Here is a 20,313-nt window from a genome sequence, read left to right as displayed (position 1 = left end):
ACTTCTTTAGTTTTATCAGAGTTCATGGAGAAAAGTCGAGAGAGTATAAACAATACGCACGTTGTAAGTTTTGCCGGTTTTGTGCGTTCTTCCTGACAAATTATCTCGATAGAAGCTAACACTATGACTGGAGGAGGTTATGCAGAAATAAAGCAACGAGAGCTTATGTACAGACTTATGATCAGGTAAAAATGCTTCTGTTCAGAAATTCCAAATAATGATTTTTGAACAGCTGAAGTACTATTTGCTTAGCCTGGCCCTAGATTTACTTTTTGATTTATAATACATGTACATCAGCAACATGCACACATTTTTGTGAGGTTTATACATTTTTTCATGCACACATCCTTTACCCCTTATTGTCAATATAAATAATATGTCATTAAAATAAGGTTTTAAAACCCTGTACAATTCCAGCTACATATCCTTGTGTTATGTGTTTTTGTACTAACAATTTTCACTGCTTACGGTTTTCCCTGTTAAGTTTTTATTCAGGTGTTTACTCAAATTTTAAAAGCATGTTCTGTCGAATGTTTTTATGTATCTCAATTTTTTGTCAAGGCTTACTACGGTTTTTTATTGTTTCCGACTACATCACGTACTTTAAATTTGCTGTTATATTTATCTTTTTAATACTGGTTAACGAAATCATAATACAGTGTGTACTGGCTGGTCATTATCGCGTATGATACGATTTTGACACGCCTACATAGCTGATGAATATGCATGACGATAGATAAGGACAGCACATGTAGCCAAACAGAATGGAGTTGTAGATTTGTAGCGTAAATGTATATATGTAGTTTGTAGAATAGAAAATTAGATCAGAAAGATAGTTATTAATTATTATAAAGCCAAGCGAGTAAAAAAAAACGGATCTATCATTGTGATTTTCGTATGTCAAAAAAACGGCGTCATATTTTTTTGTATGAATTAAACATTGGATCAGTACACGGACAGGAAATGACTATAACATCCGGAAATGAGTATTTTCTAAAGTCGTGGTTCTGGTGATCGCTTGAATCATAAAAAAAGTTATTTTTATACTTTTCAGTACTAAAAATAACTAGTAAATAGTTTTAGGTTGGTGTTTCATGTGCTGAAATTGTAACATTGTGATTTATTTCAGATTGGCACTGGTTTCAACAAATGACATTATTTTTTTGACAATAAAAATGCAGTTTTCAAAATTTGGGATTAAATGTAAAAAGTTAAGACTGTTTTCATCTTTATGTATCAAGGATGTATAAAAAGAATTGTCAATAGAATATTGAATAAATGGATTTTGAACAACCATTTTATATAAGAACCATGATAATTTTAACTCGCTGGTTTGTAATAAAAATTCGTAAGGGTTCCGCGGAACCCAGTGTCTCGCCTACTTTTGCTGTTAATCGCAGGCTCAACAAAAATGTAAACAAGTACAAAATTTTGATAAAAATTTCCTTCTAGATAGCTAGCTTTTGATCATAAACAAACTTCTGTCCATGTTTGGTACAAATTCAGGATAGGTTAAGAAAGTTATTAAAATTTTAAAAACTTTAACCACAGAGTGAATGTAATGTTTCCTCGCAGAAAAACTAAGTCCATTTATAAGTAAAATACGGAAAAACAGGAATTTTTTTTTTTTTAAATTTACTTCTGGATATATACTATCTTATGATCATAAACGAGCTTCTGTCCAAGTTTGGTACAAATTCAGGATAGTTTGAGAAAGTTATTAAAATTTTAAAAACTTTAACCACAGAGTGAATGTAATGTTTCCTCGCAGAAAAACTAAGTCCATTTATAAGTAAAATACGGAAAAACGGGATTTTTTTTTTACAAAATTTACTTCTGGATACTATCTTATGATCATAAACAAGCTTCTGTCCAAGTTTGGTAGAAATCCAGGATAGTTTAAGAAAGTTATTAAAATTTTAAAAACTTTAACCACAGAGTGAATGTAATGTTTCCTCGCAGAAAAACTTAGTCCATTTATAAGTAAAATACGGAAAAACAGGAATTTTTTTTTTTAAATTTACTTCTGGATACTATCTTATGATCATAAACAAGCTTCTGTTCAAGTTAGGTAGAAAAACAAGCTTCTGTCCAAGTTAGGTAGACATCCAGGATAGTTTAAGAAAGTTATTAAAATTTCAAAAACTTTAACCACAGACTGAATATTTGTGGACGCCAACGACGAAGCCGATGACGCCGACGGAATGTAGGATCGCTATGTCTCTCTTTTTCAACAAAAGTCGAAGGCTCGACAAAAATGACAAAAAAAACACATGACAGTCACATGTCTTGAAGATCTGATGTCCGACAGTCAGACGATACAGATATTCTTCATGTAACCCCTCAAAATTTTTCTCAACAACTATTTGAGTGATGGCACTGATGCATATTTTTGACATTAAATAAAAATGGCTGAACAGGTAAGTTTAATTCAATCAGTTCTTACGTCTTTAAAAGCGACTTTAAATATGTCATACATTTGTCACGTTGTAGTGTTGTTATTGTTCCAAATATAGAAATCGAAAAACATGCCACAATGTACGCGCGTGCAGTCGAAACCGACGAAATGTGGTTGATACGAAAACATATGACATACGAAAACATATGACATGACGATACACCTTATCGCTATTCCTGGCTGACCCGATAATCTGTTCCCCTAGAACTATTGAAGTCACATCATTTTTCCATTGTGGCAACAGATATGTTGTATTATGACGTCAAAAATTTATGGGAACGTGTGATTTCCAGTAATGACCGACAAATAGCGATAGGGTGTATTGTTGTACTTGTGGCCTAATTCAGTCAGGGGTACTACTTGTACAAATAATTTTTATTTACTTGAATAAGTAAATATAAATATACTTATATAAGTAAATTTGTAGGATACTTATACAAGTTTATTTTATTTACTTGTATAGGTAAATAATTTTTTGGCTTAGTTATGTCCCTTAGACATTCAGATTTTTTTACTTATATAAGTAAAAAAGTCAACCTATCTTTTTTTCTTGAATTCTTAGAACTTCTTGGCTCTAATACAATTTTAAATTGTCTGTCCTTTGCAGATGTCTTTACTAATCATTTAAGTGTAATTTCATGGACAATGAAAATCTCATTTGTCTGTTATCTTCAGAACACTGCTCATTTACAAGCCCCCAAGGGGCAATTTTTGAAGGCCTTGTGCAAATACTTAGTTTTAGGTTAGACAATACTTGGTCATGTTTTATGAAGATTTAAGCCCAAGGCGAAGCTGAGAGCTTAAATCTTCATAAAACATGACCAAGTATTATCTGACCAATTTAGAACATATTCACACTTTCGAGTGAACTTACAAAATTAACCTTTCCCATTGCCATATTCAAACCTAAATAAGAGTTCACCTTTTATAATGAATTAAATGTAAAATATAGGTACTGATCAATTCAATGGATGGAATGAAATAGCACTGACATAGTTTGTGAGGACCAAAAGAATAAATTGTTTTTCTTCTTCTTCAGGTAAAATTTAATACTTATATATCTTGAGATATTTTTTATTATAAAAAGCACACAATATTAGATAAATTTCTTTTTGAAATTTGATTTTTTTTATAATTATTAAATTCACTGTATACTTATTTGAATTCAGACCTTTCAACTTTAAATGCTTACTTTTTATTGATAAATTTACATGTATTGTGTTTCTCAGAAAAAAAAATCCTTTGCTTTATATATCAGCAGTCTGGCATTGTTTTCTTGAAAGAAAAAAAAAATTCTCTCAAATGTCAGGTATATAAATTAAATAAGTATTATTAGGTCTTTCCACTTTTCTGTGGAAAGACCTATTGGTTTTCTTCTGATTATTTTTTTTTTTTTTTTCTTTCGCTAAATTTTGTTCTTGCGATAAATTTTTGTTTCGCAAGATGTCGCTTAGATGTTTCGTATATGATATCGAACAGTTTATGCGCCTTTGAAATTGACCCTGCTTATCCGAATACTTTTCTTTGTAGGAGTTATCTCCCCGAACACTGTTTTCCTTGTGCGTGCATCTCCTCCGTAACCGTATAAGAAAGCGACAAATTTATTTTACCAAATGGCTCGTTATATCCTCAGGATGTTTTGTCCAATTTTGACCGAAGCGATACGTAAACTCCATATGAGAGTTATTTCCCCTTCTGTATTTGACATAAGGGATATATAAATGTATAGCATGAATGGTAAGTGATAGAGACCTAAGGTATATTGATTTGAGTTCCTTGGTTCATTTAAATGAAATTGAGGCCAAGGTCAAAGGTCAAGGTCATATTCTAAATTTTGACTTTTCCTTGTTATTTGATCTCCTCTGTCACTTTTAAAATTACAAATAAAAGAACTAGTGCAAAATGTTTGCATAATTGTGATTAAGATATGATACATTTGGTCTGAAACAATCCAATGATATCTTATAGGAGTTATTGTCCCTGAAATGATTCGACTTAAGGTTATTGATTATTATTCTAACTTGGTACATGATAAAGCCATAGGGTCTTTTGCAAACTGTTGGTTGACATATGACCTTGAAAAAAGTAAACTGGAAGTGACCTTGAGTGAACCGGAAGTAGTATTTTTTGCACTTATTTCATGGAAAAGTACCTAGAAACCATATATTTTTTGAATGATCATAGGTTAACCTATCATTTGAGACCGGAAGTGACATTTTATAAACCGGAAGTAGCATATTATCTTCCTTATTACAGGCATAAGTATATACAAACTATATATTTTTGGAATCAATGTGAATAAAGCTATCATATGAGACCGGAAGTGACATTTTCTAAACCGGAAGTTGGCAATTATCTCCCTTATTTCAGGCAAAAGTATATAGAAACCATTTATTTATTGAATCAGTATGAAGAAATCTATACTTTGACGCTATTAATAACTTTGAGTAATCCAGAAGTAGCTTCCTATCAATTATTTAGAAAATTGATGTGGAAAGGTTTTTAATTTTACATGCATCCTTACCTCCATTTCATTTTTTTTTTAATTCTATATACATGTATGTGTACCATTAGAAAATGTATGAAAATTTGCAAAATTCAAAATGTTTTTGTTTTTTTATCTTTTCTCTTTCATCTTTAATCAGTAGGCTTTTTTCCCCAATGAAAATGCCTCAGGGGATTGTACACTTCGTTAGTGCAGTTATTAAGAGTTCACTTTCATAATTAACCTACAATGAAAAGTCATTCATGTATAGCATTTCATAGTGCATGGAAAGCCATGTACTATGAAAATTAAAGGGAAAAAAACTGACTTTTCATTGGACGAGAAGGGGTGAGTATGTTCTAAAGATCTTTGGGCAATCAGTTTCATTGTTGAATTAATGAGATGAAACATTGAACTCTAATAAAAAATTATGAGCTAACCTGGGAAAAATCACTAAAGGCATGTTTTTACATCTCAAAACTTGTGAATTTTGTGGGATTGTAAAAAAAAATTTACTTATACATGTTATACAAGTAAATTTTTGAGAAAATTAAGGGGATATTATTCAAACATTATAATTAACTTATATAAGTATATTTTTTTACTTCTTCAAGTAAATAAAGATTACTTGTACATGTAGTACCCCTGACTGTAATTCAGTAATTGGAATTATTTTCTGATTGGGCTGCCCTCAAAATGGACTAGTATATCTGCATATATAGATGTAGAAGAACTGTCTGGCTGAATTGGTTAATAGAACGCTGCCTTTATATCCCAGGATTGAGATACTGAACTAGTCCCACTGCCAAATGGCCCTATTACATTATTCCACCAACACGCCCCACTTTAATTACATCTCACCCCATTCTTATTTACAAACTTGCCCCACTTACGAAAAAGGTTGGAGTCCCAATGAATTTAGGCCTGCAATTTGCAAACTAGCTCACATACACATGTGTATGAAAAGAGTAAGATTTGGATAGATTTAATCCTGCCAACTCACTTAAGTAATACATGTAGTACTAGTACTAGTGTAATCTACAAAATCTTCTGAACTGTACTGCTAAAATAACAAATACAAAAACCTTTGTTAATTTATGTATCATTCTGCTCACAATAACGTTAAAAGTATACATTGAGGCTGGTTTTCATGAATTTTTGAGTAAATTTGGGTAAGCTTCTGTAACCAATTGGTGAAAATACACAAATGGATTTACAGTGATTTTACGGTCATATCATGTACACAATCCCAAACAATCTTCAGCAGTCTACATTATTTTGTGAATGTTCTCTATGAAACCAACAGTGAAATATAACTTTATATGCATCAGTATATTCGCAAGAAAAAGATGCATATGATGAGGGGGTCCTATGTGTGAACACAATGATATGTAAATACTTACGTTTAAAGTTTACATCCAAGCGAACTATTATGATTTGACGGCAACATTTTTCTGTGAAACCGATCACGACGAATTCATGAGTTTTGCTACCGTGATATTCAAATGTATGGGTTTATCATATTTTGCCTTTATTTTTGCCACAGTGGTTTCTAACTGACTGAGTATTAGATATACATATATATGAAATGTAACATGATGTAGACCATGTACACAAAGATCTGTAAATTGAATATAAATTTTATAATTTCAGTCAGTTATTCTATGATGGACATCAACAATTAGCTGTGACATTATCTAACCTTGTCAAGGCTCATCCAGCATGTCCTCCATCAGATAGACTCTTCACAGTCGTCAAATATGGACTAGATGTGGAAGAAGGTAATGTTATTAAAATCTAGGAACTAATTTTGACTTCTTGGACCTGTTGTAGTGTATGTATGTATGTACGTAGATTCCTCCGTTTACCGAGCACCCCTTGAGAGCTGCGAGGGTACAGTGGAATCCGTGTACACTCCCTATGTGGATTAATGGAGATGTGTCACTAACGTATTTACAATGTTTTAATATTAACAAGGACAATCCCCTACCCAACACAAGGGAGTGTTAGGACACCGGGCAGAGTCTGTTATTAGGGTGGAGGAAGCCGAAGTACATGGAGAGAACCACCAGCTGCTTGGCGGGAACAGACAAGCTGAAGAGATATCAGCAGATTGATCTCCAGGTCAAAGTCAGGAGCAACTTTGACCAACCGAGGCCCCCAACCGAGTGTACAAGATGGAATTTGTCTTACATGTATATACATGTACATGTATTAAAAGTTTTTATTGTACAAGTTCCATCTAAAGGAAGAACTGTAATATCATGAATATATTATCTGGTCCTTGAAACTTTAGAAATACATTTTTCTAACCTTTCAAAAAGCCAAAATTATAAATACTGATATCATACATGTATCTGATGTTTTGTAAAATCTAAAGAATGTTATTTGTAATATATTTTGATTCACAAATTTTAGGGGCCAAAAAGTTACCTTATTATACTTGTACCTTCTCCATTACACAAGTGTAGTTTTGTTTGAGTAAGTAACATGTGTTTACTATTATTATTTACTTTAATATACATGTATATACAAATAAATTGAATGAGGGTGTTGAGGTTTTGACAAATTTAGACTACATTTTGTTCTACTATGGAACTTGTGAGGTCATCAATAAAAAAAGGCTATTCAATTCAGTTTTCTTCATGCACAGATGAAATCCAAAAGTTCCTTTTTAAATCCCTTTTCATTTGTATGTTTGGGTTTGGATTAATTTTACATATAAGTGGGAATTCTTGTCAGACTTTCATGTACATGTACATTTGTACATACAATTATATACATGTATACAAAAAAAACCTCATAAAAATACCAGGCTGATAATTCTGTACTAGAGACTTATGTTTCGTCTTCAAAAAGACTCATTTATGACATTTAAATTAAATAATTTAGAACCCCAAATAAAGTATGAAGTTATTAGAGCATTGTGGACTCAAAATTACTCAGTTACTGTGGATTCATTTATTTTCGTGGTTATCAATTTTCTTGGATATTTGATTTGGTGGTTTTGCTCATCTCTGTATACAAAGCCTATTGAAGATATGTTATTCATTGAACTTTTGAATTCGTGGTTCACCTCTACCAACGAAACCCACGAAAATTAGTATCCAACGAATAATAATGAATCCACAGTATTCATGGTATTAGGGGTGATCTATTCCTCACATTTGAAAATACTTAGTAAATGTATTGTGAAAAATTAAAAATTTTGTAAATAGTAAATTTATAACTATGTTAATTTCAATATTTCAGAAATCACTGGCACCAAGCAAAATACTACAGAAAGCACCATCCCAGGAACTGGTATAGATCTGGAGTTTACCACAGATGGTAGGATAACTTCCTTTATTGTGGGGTTTCTCACCAATTGCAAAAAAAATATAGTATCATTAAAATTGGAAGCAATGGTGCTTGTGTGTTAATTGAGGGTTATTTAACCCTTTCCTCCATAATGACTCCTTTTGACGCCACCCACTTTACTCCATAATGAAGCTTTTTGACGCCACCCCCCTTTACTCCATAATGATGCCTTTTGACACCTGTGTAGTACCTCAGTTGAAGCACTTTGACTACGAAATGTCTGCATCAGACTTAATAAAATTTGTATCCTATATGAAATTACCAGTCAATATGAAAGATAATGAAACCCCTGTTATTTTTGAAAACCTCAATACAAATGTTTAATGATGGCACAAAACATGCAAAATCCCTACAAGGTATGAATCTTTTAAATTTTATGTATGTTCATACATCATTATTTTTTTATATTTCATTTTGTTTAATTTGTTTTACAGTTCAGACAATCTCACCAGAGGCAGCTCTCTATGAAACTTGTTATGTAACTGCACACAAAGGACCATGTCGGGCAGCAGCTTTCCATCCTAGTGGTAGGTTATTAAATATCAAAGATTCTTTGTGGTGTGAAAATAAGGAAATATGGTATGAGACAACTATCCACCACAGACCAAATGATGTGGATTACAACAGTTATACAGAATTGTACACTCTTCAGCAAAGAACAAAACCATACGTATTATAAATCAGTTATAAAAAGTTCTAACTGACAGCAGCTATACTTTAAAATAGTTGTTTTCAGAACAATGTTAATTTCTTTGCTTGATTCATGGCTATCATCCAGTAAGAATGTTTTATAAGATTTCAAATCAACCATTTATAAATTATCACTTGGGAAGGGAAATAACTCAAAATAAAATTATGTCATCGAAACCTATATCTTTATAAAATGATAAAATATATGGCTGTTGAAAAATAATTGACAGGAATTTTTTTATTGTTCAGGGAAATTAATTGCAACAGGATCAGAGGATGCATCCATCAAGGTATAGTATTATATTCTTTATAGTATCAATCATATGTCAAATGTTAATTAAAATAAGAGTCAATTACACCTGCCTTTTTAGCTCACCTGGCCCGAAGGGCAAAGTGAGCTTTTCTCATCACTTGGCGTCCGTCGTTAACTTTTACAAAAATTTTCTCCTCTGAGACCACTGGGCCAAATTTAACCAAACTTATCCACAATCATCATTAGGGTATCTAGTTTAAAAAATGTGTCCGGTGACCCGGCCAACCAACCTAGATGGCGGCCATGGCTAATAATAGAACATAGGGGTAAAATGTAGATTTTGGCTTATATCTCTGAAACCAAAGCATTTAGAGCAAATCTGACATGGGGGTAAAATTGTTTATCAGATCAAGATCTATCTGCCCTGAAATTTTCAGATGAATTGGACAACCTGTTGTTAGGTTGCTGCCCCTGAATTGGTAATTTTAAGGAAATTTTGCCGGTTTTGGTTATTATCTTGAATATTATTATATATAGAGATAAACTGTAAACAGCAATAATGTTCAGCAAAATAAGATCTACAAATAAGTCAACATGACCAAAATGGTCAGTCGACCCCCTTAAGAAGTCATTGCCCTTTATAGTATATTTTTGTAATCTTTTACAAAAATCCTTTCCTCTGAAACTACTAAGACAAATTTAACCAAACTTGTCCACAATCATCATTAGGGTATCTTGTTTTAAAATTGTGTCCGATGACCCCGCCCGTGAACCAAGATGTCCGACATGGCTAAAAATAGTACATAGGGTAAAATGCAGTTTTTGGCTCATATCTCTGAAACCAAAGCATTTAGAGCAATTCTGAAACGGATAAAATTGTTCATTAGGTCTAAATATATCTGCCCTGAAATTTTCAGACCTTTCAGGCAACCCGTTGTTGGGTTGCTGCCCCTGCATTGGTAATTTTAAGGAAATTTTGCCGCTTTTGGTTATTATCTTGAATATTATTATAGATAGAGATAAACTGTAAACAGCAATAATGGTCAGCAAAGTAAGATCTACAAATAAGTCAACATGACCAAAATGGTCGGTCGACACCCTTAAGGAGTCATTGCCCTTTATAGTAAATTTTTAACAACTTTTCGTAAATTTTTGTAATCTTTTACAAAATTCCTCTCCTCTGAAACCAAGACAAATTTAACCAAACTTGTCCACAATCATCATTAGGGTATCTAGTTTTAAAATTGTGTCCGATGACCCCCCCTTTTAACCAAGATGTCCGACATGGCTAAAAATAGTACATAGGGTAAATGACCCCGCCTGTCAACCAAGATGTCCGACATGGCTAAAAATAGTACATAGGATAAAATGCAGTTTTTGGCTCATATCTCTGAAACCAAAGCATTTAGAGCAAATCTGAAACGGATAAAATTGTTCATTAGGTCAAGATATATCTGGCCTGAAATTTTCAGACCTTTCAGGCAACCCGTTGTTGGGTTGCTGCTCCTGCATTGGTAATTTTATGAAAATTTGGTAGCTTTTGGTTATCTTGAATATTATTATAGATAGAGATAAGCTGTAAACAGCAATAGTGTACAACAAAGTAAGACCTACAAATAAGTCAACATGACCAAAATGGTCAATTGACCCCTTAAGGAGTTATTGCCCTTTATAGTCAATTTTTAACAATTTTCATAAATTTTGTAAATTTTTGTAAATTTTTACAAAATATTTTTCGCTAACTACTGGACCAAGTTCATTATAGATTGAAATAAACAATTAATTTCCCCATAGGCGACAATGATAGCCTTTTTTGAGATACAGACTTTAGAAAGTTGATTTTTTTTAACGAAACCTTGCTAGAATTACAGAAAAGTTATTCGGACAGTATTTTTTGGTCCAAAAAATATAGGTTAGCGTTGTTTTTCTTAACGTATTTTGTACTTATCTCCCATGCCTATCAATTTTGCACTTAAAAAATACGTGTCTCGTCCTAGCGTTGAAAAGACATCTCATTTCCGTTAGGGCTAAGGAAAATAATTTGTTTGGCCTATGATATAATGCAGAATGCACGAAGTCATTAATAATAAAAAATAACGGGCGCAATATCAACCAATCAGGATTAGCCATACTCTTAATTCTGAATACCATGTTATGCTCATAAAATGGCTGCGCCCATACAATCTAATGGTGTATTGTAACCTATAGATAGAGATAATTGTAAGCAGCAAGAATGTTCAGTAAAGTAGATCTACAAACATATCACCATCACCAAAACACAATTTTGTCATGAATCCATCTGTGTCTTTTGTGTAATATGCTTTAGAGCCTCTAGTTAAAGTCACAACTTCAGTGATGGCATGCTAATGATTTCTGTAGATGAATTACCTAAACCACTCAACCCTAAGAATGAATAAAAAATTCTATTATAACAGAAAGGCAGGAGTTAAATGCAATCAGAAAATTCTATTATTATTTTTTAGATTTTAGATGTAGAAAGAATGTTGTCAAAGAGTGCCACACCAGCAGAAATCATTGCCATGGAAACACCACAACAAGCTATGGAGAATCATCCAGTCATCAGAACTCTTTACGATCATGCAGATGTAAGTACTTTTAAATGATAGAATCGTTTTCATTACAGTGAGGACAAGGCTATTTCTTGGTGTGCTCATGTTATCAATTGACTTGGTCAGATTAGATGAACGTTCATTTGTAACACCCACTTATCACATCATACTTGTTATAGACATTTAAATTGTGGGGTTGCCAAAGGTTTTAAATTTAAGTCTAAATCAAATGATATGAATAATTAGCAGAGGAATTAACCTTGTGTGTTGATTTTAATTTTGAATACTTTAACATTCTTTTTATGCACCATTTATGGGCATTATGTTTTTCGGTCTGTGCCTCTGTTCGTTCACTTTCGTCAGTCTGTCCCGCTTCAGGTTAAAGTTTTGGTCAAGGAAGTTTTTGATGAAGTTGAAGTCCAGTCAACTTGAAACTTAGTACACATGTTACCTATGATATGATCTTTCTAATGTTAATGCCAAGTTAGAGTTTTTACCCCAATTTAACGGTCCACTGAACATAAAAATGATAGTGCAAATGGGGCATCTTTGGACTATGGACACATTCTTGTTTAGTATTGTATGTACTAAGTAACAAAAACATTAATTGACCAAATGAATACTGAAAACTTAAAGATAAAAATTTAAAACAGTTATCAATAAAAAAGAATTATAATATGATATTGGAAAAAAGTTTATTTCTGTGTCATTTGGTCTCTTGTGGAGAGTTGTCTCATTGGCAATCATACCACATCTTCTTTTTTATATTAGTTATATATATCCATGTTGCCGATTTATTTTTTAGGAAGTGACAACATTAGACTTTCACCCTCAGCATCAGATTTTAGCATCAGCAGGCAAAGATTTCAGCATTAGATTCTTTGAATACTCCAAACCATCCGTAAAGAAGGCATATAAAAGTATACAGGTTTGTAAGAAATTGAGGTCATTGCAACACAGTAGCCAACAACGTTGTTCAGATATCAATAAATGATGTTTTTTCCATAGAAATTCCTGTACTGACAATAAACAATGAGTAACAATAAGTAATACTTAGAACGGTTGTGTAACTTTCCTCCTCATATATATTATAATTAATATAAAAAAATGTCTCTGGTAAATTACATACACAGTTTTGTGTTCTAGAATGTGAATTTTGTAGTTTTTACCAAAACTGATGAAGTCAGAGATTATTTTCTTATTATTAAAGGAAAAATATGACGACTATTATAAAAGTGTTGAAAAGTTCCAAGATTTCAATGACTAATTTTCTTCCGATTTTGAATAAATTCCAATATCACCGTATTTGATTTTTGCTTAGATCCATTTATGTAGAGTTATCTTTTTTATGACATTTATAAGAAAAGGAAGGATTGATAATGACCAATGATTTTATCCTTACTGGTTTAAGTATTTATTGAATTTATTTTTTTAGGAAGCAACAGAAGTACGGTGTATATCATTTCATCCTTCAGGGGACTATATCTTAGTGGGCACTCAGCATCCAACATGTGAGTAATTTGGCTCTCCTCCAACCAATATCATTTCATCCTTCAGGGGACTATATCTTAGTGGGCACTCAGCATCCAACATGTGAGTAATTTGGCTCTCCTCCAACCAATATCATTTCATCCTTCAGGGGACTATATCTTAGTGGGCACTCAGCATCCAACATATAAGTAATTTGGCTCTCCTCCAACCAATATCATTTCATCCTTTAGTAGACTATATCTTAGTGGGCACTCAGCATCCAGCATGTAAAGTAATTTGGCTTTCCTCCAACCAATATCATTACATCCTTCAGAGGACTATATCTGTGTGGGCACTCAGCATCCAACATGTAAGTAATTTGGCTCTCCTCCAACAAATATCATCAGGGCCTAATCTAGGATTTTGGAGAGGGAGAAGTGACTTCTCCTTCCATGAGAGAGAAGGGAGAAGTGGTCAATTTCTTGGAGAAGTGAGATTCCATTACCGTTTCGGTTGCATAGTGTTCCATTGCTTATCACTAAGGAAATTGTTTTATATGCAATAAAAAATATACTTGCAGTTTTTTTCATGTTATTGTACAAAATGTATATATAGAAAGTTCTTAATAAAAAGGTTTATACAATATAGTTGTTATTTATTAATTGATACCATTTGTACTGTCAACTTGAATTTAAGTTTAAATAAAATTTGTTGCTTGGGACTCGAGGGAGTAGCCTAGTAATGTTGATGCATTAAATTCATGTGCATCTGCCTCAATTTATTTTTAAATATCCAGAAAAATATGACTCCCAGTTTACCTGATGAATTTCACATGACTGGGAATTTAATTTATATCACCACTTGTCATTATTTTGTAAAACATTATTGAATGTCCAGGAAATCATGTTACATGTAGTTGTAAATTGAGATGCTAGTTAAAGATTGTAAGCCTATAAATGAAAATATCTGTCAATCACATATTAATTAACCGATAAACAGCTAATTTCTATCACTTTTTAAAGATATCTTCCCTGTCAACGAAATGGTTGTGAAGAAAATAATCCACTGCTGATTCACAGCTGGTCGAGTGTGGTACGTTTGCAATCACATTATCTATCAGCTGTCTTTCTACCTTCTATATTTCAATTTTATTAAATGAATATAATAAATCTACCGTTAATTCCCACCCTTAACCTACCGAATAGTACATTTTGATCGACTCATAATAAATAAAAATAAAACAAATCAGCTGAGTGATTACGTAACATCCTCAGATAAAAATCATCGTAAAATGATAACTTTAACAGACGGTCAGTTTTCCGTTTGAATAGTTTTGAATGTTATATCCGAGGATGTTCAAAGTCGCCGTTGTATTTATTTAATTTGATCGTCGACAGTATAAGTCCTGGGCCGTTTCGAAAATCTCGATTTCCCTTGTCAGTCGCCATTTTTTTTTACCTGGGAGACTTGTAATTCACAAGTTGTCTACCGATTTTCATAGCGATTTGACTTCGCCATGAAGTCGGTCGGCTGGCGAGATTTAGCGATTTTCAAAATTCTTTGGCGACTTAAATTGTCATTTCGCTGGCAAGATTATGGCCTGTATCATTTCATCCTTCAGGGGGACTATATTTTAGTGGGCACTCAGCATCTGACATGTAAACTATTTGTCTCACCTCCAAATGATATCACTAGGCTGGCCAATACTCCCAAAAATTTGATAACACTGAGCAATATAGGGGAATATGATTTTTTAAGCTCATTTTACACAGAATAGCAAAGGAATATTGTAGTTTCATTGAATTATTGCTAAACATGTACTTTTTATTCAGATAAACATAGAGAGTCAATTATTAAGTCTCAGGGTTCATATGGATTCTGATAGTCACGGCTGGGCCATATTGACTATATAATAAAAATAACAAATTCCTTTGTACTTTCAGTACGACTTTATGATGTGAACACATTCCAGTGTTTCGTAGCCAGAGATCCCAGTCATCAACACAAAGGACCAATTACATGTGTAAGTTTTTGTCAATACGAAATTTCTTGTTTATATTTAGAGATATCTCAGTGTTGTTTTAGGTAATCAATGGATATCTTTGTTCAAAGTACAAATATAAAGAAGAAGATGTGGTATGGTAACCAATGAGACAACTCTCCACAAGAGACCAAATGACCCAGAAATTAACAGCTTAAATTAACAAAGTATACTTTGTAAAAATAAGAAGATGTGGTTTGATTGCAAATGAGACAAAGTTTGTGGATGTCACCCACAGCCCCTTACAATAGGCAAAACCAAAACTGAATAGTAAGCTTTAAAGGGTCCAAGATTGACAAATGTGCAACAATCATTGACCCAGTCTCCAGACCTAAGAAATACACAAACAGTACATGTACTGTAATCAGCTGTGTATTTAATCCTTACTGAAATATATATCTGCCCATATCTATTTGCGACAGTATTCAGAAGAAAAAAATCATCACTTGTTGAAAACATCAAGCGGAACACTGGTAATTTCAAGTGGTATATATATATATGGTAATTTGCTGTTCTTTCATCGAAAAATTAGTTTACCATAATTAAGCTTCATTTGACCTTCTTGTTGTTTTATGATCATTTATTCAATTACCATATAGCAGGTTATTTTCTCGGGTTGTAAATTTTTGATTATTTTCGAAGATAGAACAAAATCGCAAAAATAAATTCCGCCAATTTAAGAGTGTACATGCAAATGTATTGATCAAAGTTTTGAATCAGCCAAAATAATAACGGCCAAATATTTCATATACCTTTTTCAATGAAAATCGCAAAATTTTACACCCGCGAAAATAACATGCTATACGGTACCTGTTTAAAATAATTACAGCACTTTGTGCACAAGTAGTACAGGATCATACCCTGCTGATATACATTTTGTACTTAAATTACTATAACTGTTTATTTTATTCAGAAAACATCAATTCTATGGCCTTATTTTGCATGTTGAATGATGCTGTCTTTTTACCTCTGTATGATCTTTTCAGGCAAAATGGAGTCCTAATGCTAACATGTATGTGACCTCGTCTAAAGATGGAGATATAAAAGTTTGGGATGGTGTTGGAAATGTGGTCATTAATACATTTACAAAGGCACATGATGGCAATGAAGTGTGTTCTGTAATGTTCTCAAGAAATGGAAAGGTACAGCATAGTCAATACATTTACAAAGGCGCACGATGGCAATGAATTGTATTTGTTTACAAAACTTTTGATTTTTTTTTAAATAATAAGGGTTTTTTACCTCAGTAATAGATTACCTTAGCTGCATTTGGCAAAACTTTTAGGAATTTTGGTTCTCAATGCTCTTCAACTTCGTAATTTATTTGGCCTTGTTTAAACTTTTTTGGATTGGAGCGTCACTGTTAAGCCTTTTGTAGATGATATGCGCGTCTGGCGTATATACATAATTTAATCCTGGTATCTATGATGAGTTTATTTATAACCACTGGGTCGATGTCACTGCTGGTGGAGTTTTAATTCCCCAAGGGTATCACCATCCCAGTAGTCAGCACTTCAGTGCTGACATGAATTATCATTGATATGGTCATATTTATAAATTAACTATTTACTAAACTTTTGAATTTTTTTAAATGCTGAGGCTTTTCTACCTCAGGAATAGATTACCTTAGCTGTATTTGGCAAAACTTTTAGGAATTTTGGTCCTCAATGCTCTTCAACTTCATACTTTATTTGGCCTTTTTTAAACTTTTTTGGATTGGAGTGTCACTGATGAGTCTTTTGTATACGAAACGCTCGACTGGCGTATATACAAAACTTAATCCTGGGTCGTGTTCAATATCGTAGTAGCTACGTAACTGCTATCAATATCTATGTAGCAGCTAGGCTAAATACACGTTCAATAGTCATAAATCTATGTAGCACTACCTAGCCGCTACGATATTGAACGCAACCCTGGTATCTATGATGAGTTTATTTATGTTCTCAAGAAATGAAAAGGTAAGGTACATTTACAAAGGCACATGGATGCAATAAAGTGTGTTCAGTTATGTTCTCAAGAAATGGGAAGGTACGGTATAGTCAATTTTAAGGGCTCTCACTAAAAGGCCATGTAAAATTAACTTTCAAGTTCTCAGACACCATAGTCTAAACTCCCGTCACTGCCTTGTATTTATCGTCAATCCAAAAAAGAATAAATGCATAAAAAAATCAGCATTGTTCAAATTTTACAAATTTCAAACTAGTCAAAGAGCAACCACCCCTCCTGCATTGGGGAAAACTCAGGTCTTAACCTCTGACAAAATTTTTATGTGTAACCTTGTTTTAATCTAAATTATTGGACCTTTATTCACCTATTATATATTTCAGTATGTGTTATCTAGTGGGAAGGATTCGCTGGTTAAGTTATGGGAACTGTCTACCAATAGATGTCTGATTATGTACACAGGAGCTGGGGCCACAGGGAAACAAGAACACAGGACACAGGCTGTATTTAACCATACAGAGGATTACAGTATGTCATAGTTCATTTTTCATTCTAGACAAATTTTGCGTTTGGTTTATACAAAAATTAATGTTCATGAGTAACATGGCAGAGTTAGATATCATATCTGTATATATACCTATTACTATATAACTATTTATAAATGGACAAAATTTGATGCTGCTGAAATTATATTAAGAACTAGTGTTGTAGATTTTGCTTTATCTAACCGAAAACTTACAATATGCTTTTAGATAAATGGATTGCTTTTTAACACTTGTGAAATGTTCATTACCAAATTATAATACATATACCATAATCATCATTATCATCATCATATGCCAATGACAATAAAGACTGATGAAAAATCTATTTTAAATCAACCTCACAACAGAATATCACATAAAAGTGGTCATATATTAAAATGGGTCAGTGGTTAAAATGGAGGCTCTGTGTAGAAGACCGTACTTTGACCTTAATGGTTTTCTTTTACAAATTGTGACTTGGATGGAGAGTTGTCTCATTGGCACTCATATCACATCTTCTTATATCTTTTGTTTAATAGTAAGAACATTGTATCCATTTAAAAAATTTCTTGTAAAAAAGTATACTTTCTATGATCATGATGAGATTGATATTTAGATATATTTTCAGTTTTATTTCCTGATGAAAAGACCACAAGTTTGTGTTGCTGGGATTCTAGAAATGCTGAAAGACAAAGATTGTTAGCATTAGGTAGGAAAAAAGGCACAATGATAAAAGTTTAGGTTTTTTCATATAGTAAAATTATTTACAAATTATATTTAAAAAAACATAATGTAATCTGATGTAATCAATAACAACTTTTCAAGTAACCCAAGTCAGGAGCCTCCGGCTTTTGTTAGTGTTGTATGATTTTTAATTTTAGTTTCTTGTGTATAATTTGGAGTTTAGAGTGGCGTTCATTATCACTGAACTAGTATAAATATTTGTTTAGGGGCCAGCTGAATGACTCCTCCAGGAGCGGGAGTTTCTCGCTGCATTGAAGACCCATTTGGTGGCCTTCGGCTGTTGTCTGCTCTATGATCGGGTTGTTGTCTCTTTGACACATTCCCCATTTCCATTCTCAATTTTAATTCTATGCTAATTGTTATACCAAATCTGCCTTAAAAAGTGCAGAGGTATATATGTATGTTTAATCAAGCCTGTATCTGAAAATCTCCCTTCCGACTAGAGAAAACTAAGCATATTAAAGGGGCAACCGTTGAAATGAAGAGTTGACAGTACAGGTTTTTGCTAAAATGTTGGTTTGACAGTAAAGCTGTTTTTGGTTGACAGGTTTTTGCTTAGACATTTATTGCTATTTTACGAAATTTTTCTTTTGATCTTACTGACTGATAATTTCCTTTCTCAGCACAGTAGAGTGATATGAGAAATTATTGCTAGAAACTCAGGGCGCATGTGCCGTTGACTATGTAAACATCAATGACGTCATAGGCAAAATAGTGATAAACAGATTATCATTGGTCATCTCAACTTGATTGCTTTTTTCACTTATGAGGAAAAGAAACTATGTTTTATAGATCATAAGTCTGCTACCAATTATTATGCACACTTTTTAGAACTTTTGCAATTTTTTCATTTTTGTACCTTTTTGGATGGTCTGGCTCCAATGTTTTAGGTAATAAAAACGATCAAACAAGAAAATTCATCTAACACGATAAACATATTATATTACAGGGCATAACGGTGCAGTAAGATATATTGCTCATTCTCCAACAGGACCAGCCTTCATCACATGCAGTGAGGATTTTAGAGCAAGATTCTGGTACAGAAAAGCCGATTCAGACTGATAGATTATTGTTGTCTTTCAAATGTTTTTGTTTTAAAAGAATAAATGATCATAACTGTGCACATCCAAATTCCAATTATCAAACATATATGTTTAGTCCATCAATTAATTGGTACAAATTTATGTTTTCAAGTTCATGATAGAGAAATTTGAAAGATTTTGTCTTTTCGGATACTCGGTAAAACTATTAATCATAACTTTATGATTTTACTGATGTTGTACTGATTCTGTAAAAAAAGAAAGAGTTTATATTGTTTCATGTGTTGTATCTTTTAAACATTTAAATTGTAAAAAAAATCCTTTAATTTGAACTTTTGTAAAGAAAAATTTATAGTATTCAACTAAGTACAACATCTTTCATTTGAGCTACGCTGATGTATTTCTAAAACTTTATAGATAAAAAAACCAGATCACATTTCAATGATGAAATTGTATATTTGATAGTTGGATGTCTTGTATATAGATAAATAAAACATGTACAAATGGAATCATGTATTTCTATTCTTTTGGTCTGTCCTGCAATAAAAGTCACAAGAGCAAGACAAAGCAGGGTTACCGCTGGCAGTGGCATTTTGCAAAAATACTAAAATTTTTAGGAACAATAAAATTATTGGCTAAAACTTATAGTTCAAGGAATTATAATGGTTTAACTGTCCTACATCTTGTTTATTTTTTCAGGCTTCTTGGACTTTACCAATTATCTGTCAACACTC

The 20,313-nt window shown here is 32.6% G+C and overlaps 1 protein-coding gene across 1 annotated transcript; it reads left to right on the top strand.

Moving 5' to 3' along the window:
* Positions 1 to 29: 29 nt before the first annotated feature.
* LOC127720536 (cleavage stimulation factor subunit 1-like) lies at positions 30 to 20,088 on the top strand. Its single transcript, XM_052227129.1, has 13 exons — positions 30 to 185; positions 6,597 to 6,724; positions 8,196 to 8,273; positions 8,738 to 8,830; positions 9,243 to 9,283; positions 11,730 to 11,852; positions 12,622 to 12,744; positions 13,252 to 13,327; positions 15,230 to 15,309; positions 16,314 to 16,469; positions 17,655 to 17,799; positions 18,424 to 18,504; positions 19,489 to 20,088. Exons 1-13 carry the CDS (start codon positions 124 to 126, stop codon positions 19,599 to 19,601), a joined length of 1,299 nt encoding a protein of 432 aa, XP_052083089.1. The 5' UTR covers positions 30 to 123; the 3' UTR covers positions 19,602 to 20,088.
* Positions 20,089 to 20,313: the final 225 nt, after the last annotated feature.

This window comes from Mytilus californianus, unplaced genomic scaffold (genome assembly GCF_021869535.1).
Source record: "Mytilus californianus isolate M0D057914Y unplaced genomic scaffold, xbMytCali1.0.p SCAF_11, whole genome shotgun sequence".
NCBI lineage: Eukaryota > Metazoa > Mollusca > Bivalvia > Mytilida > Mytilidae > Mytilus > Mytilus californianus.
Note: the sequence above shows the minus strand (reverse complement) of the source record. Positions and strands in the feature narration are given on the sequence as shown.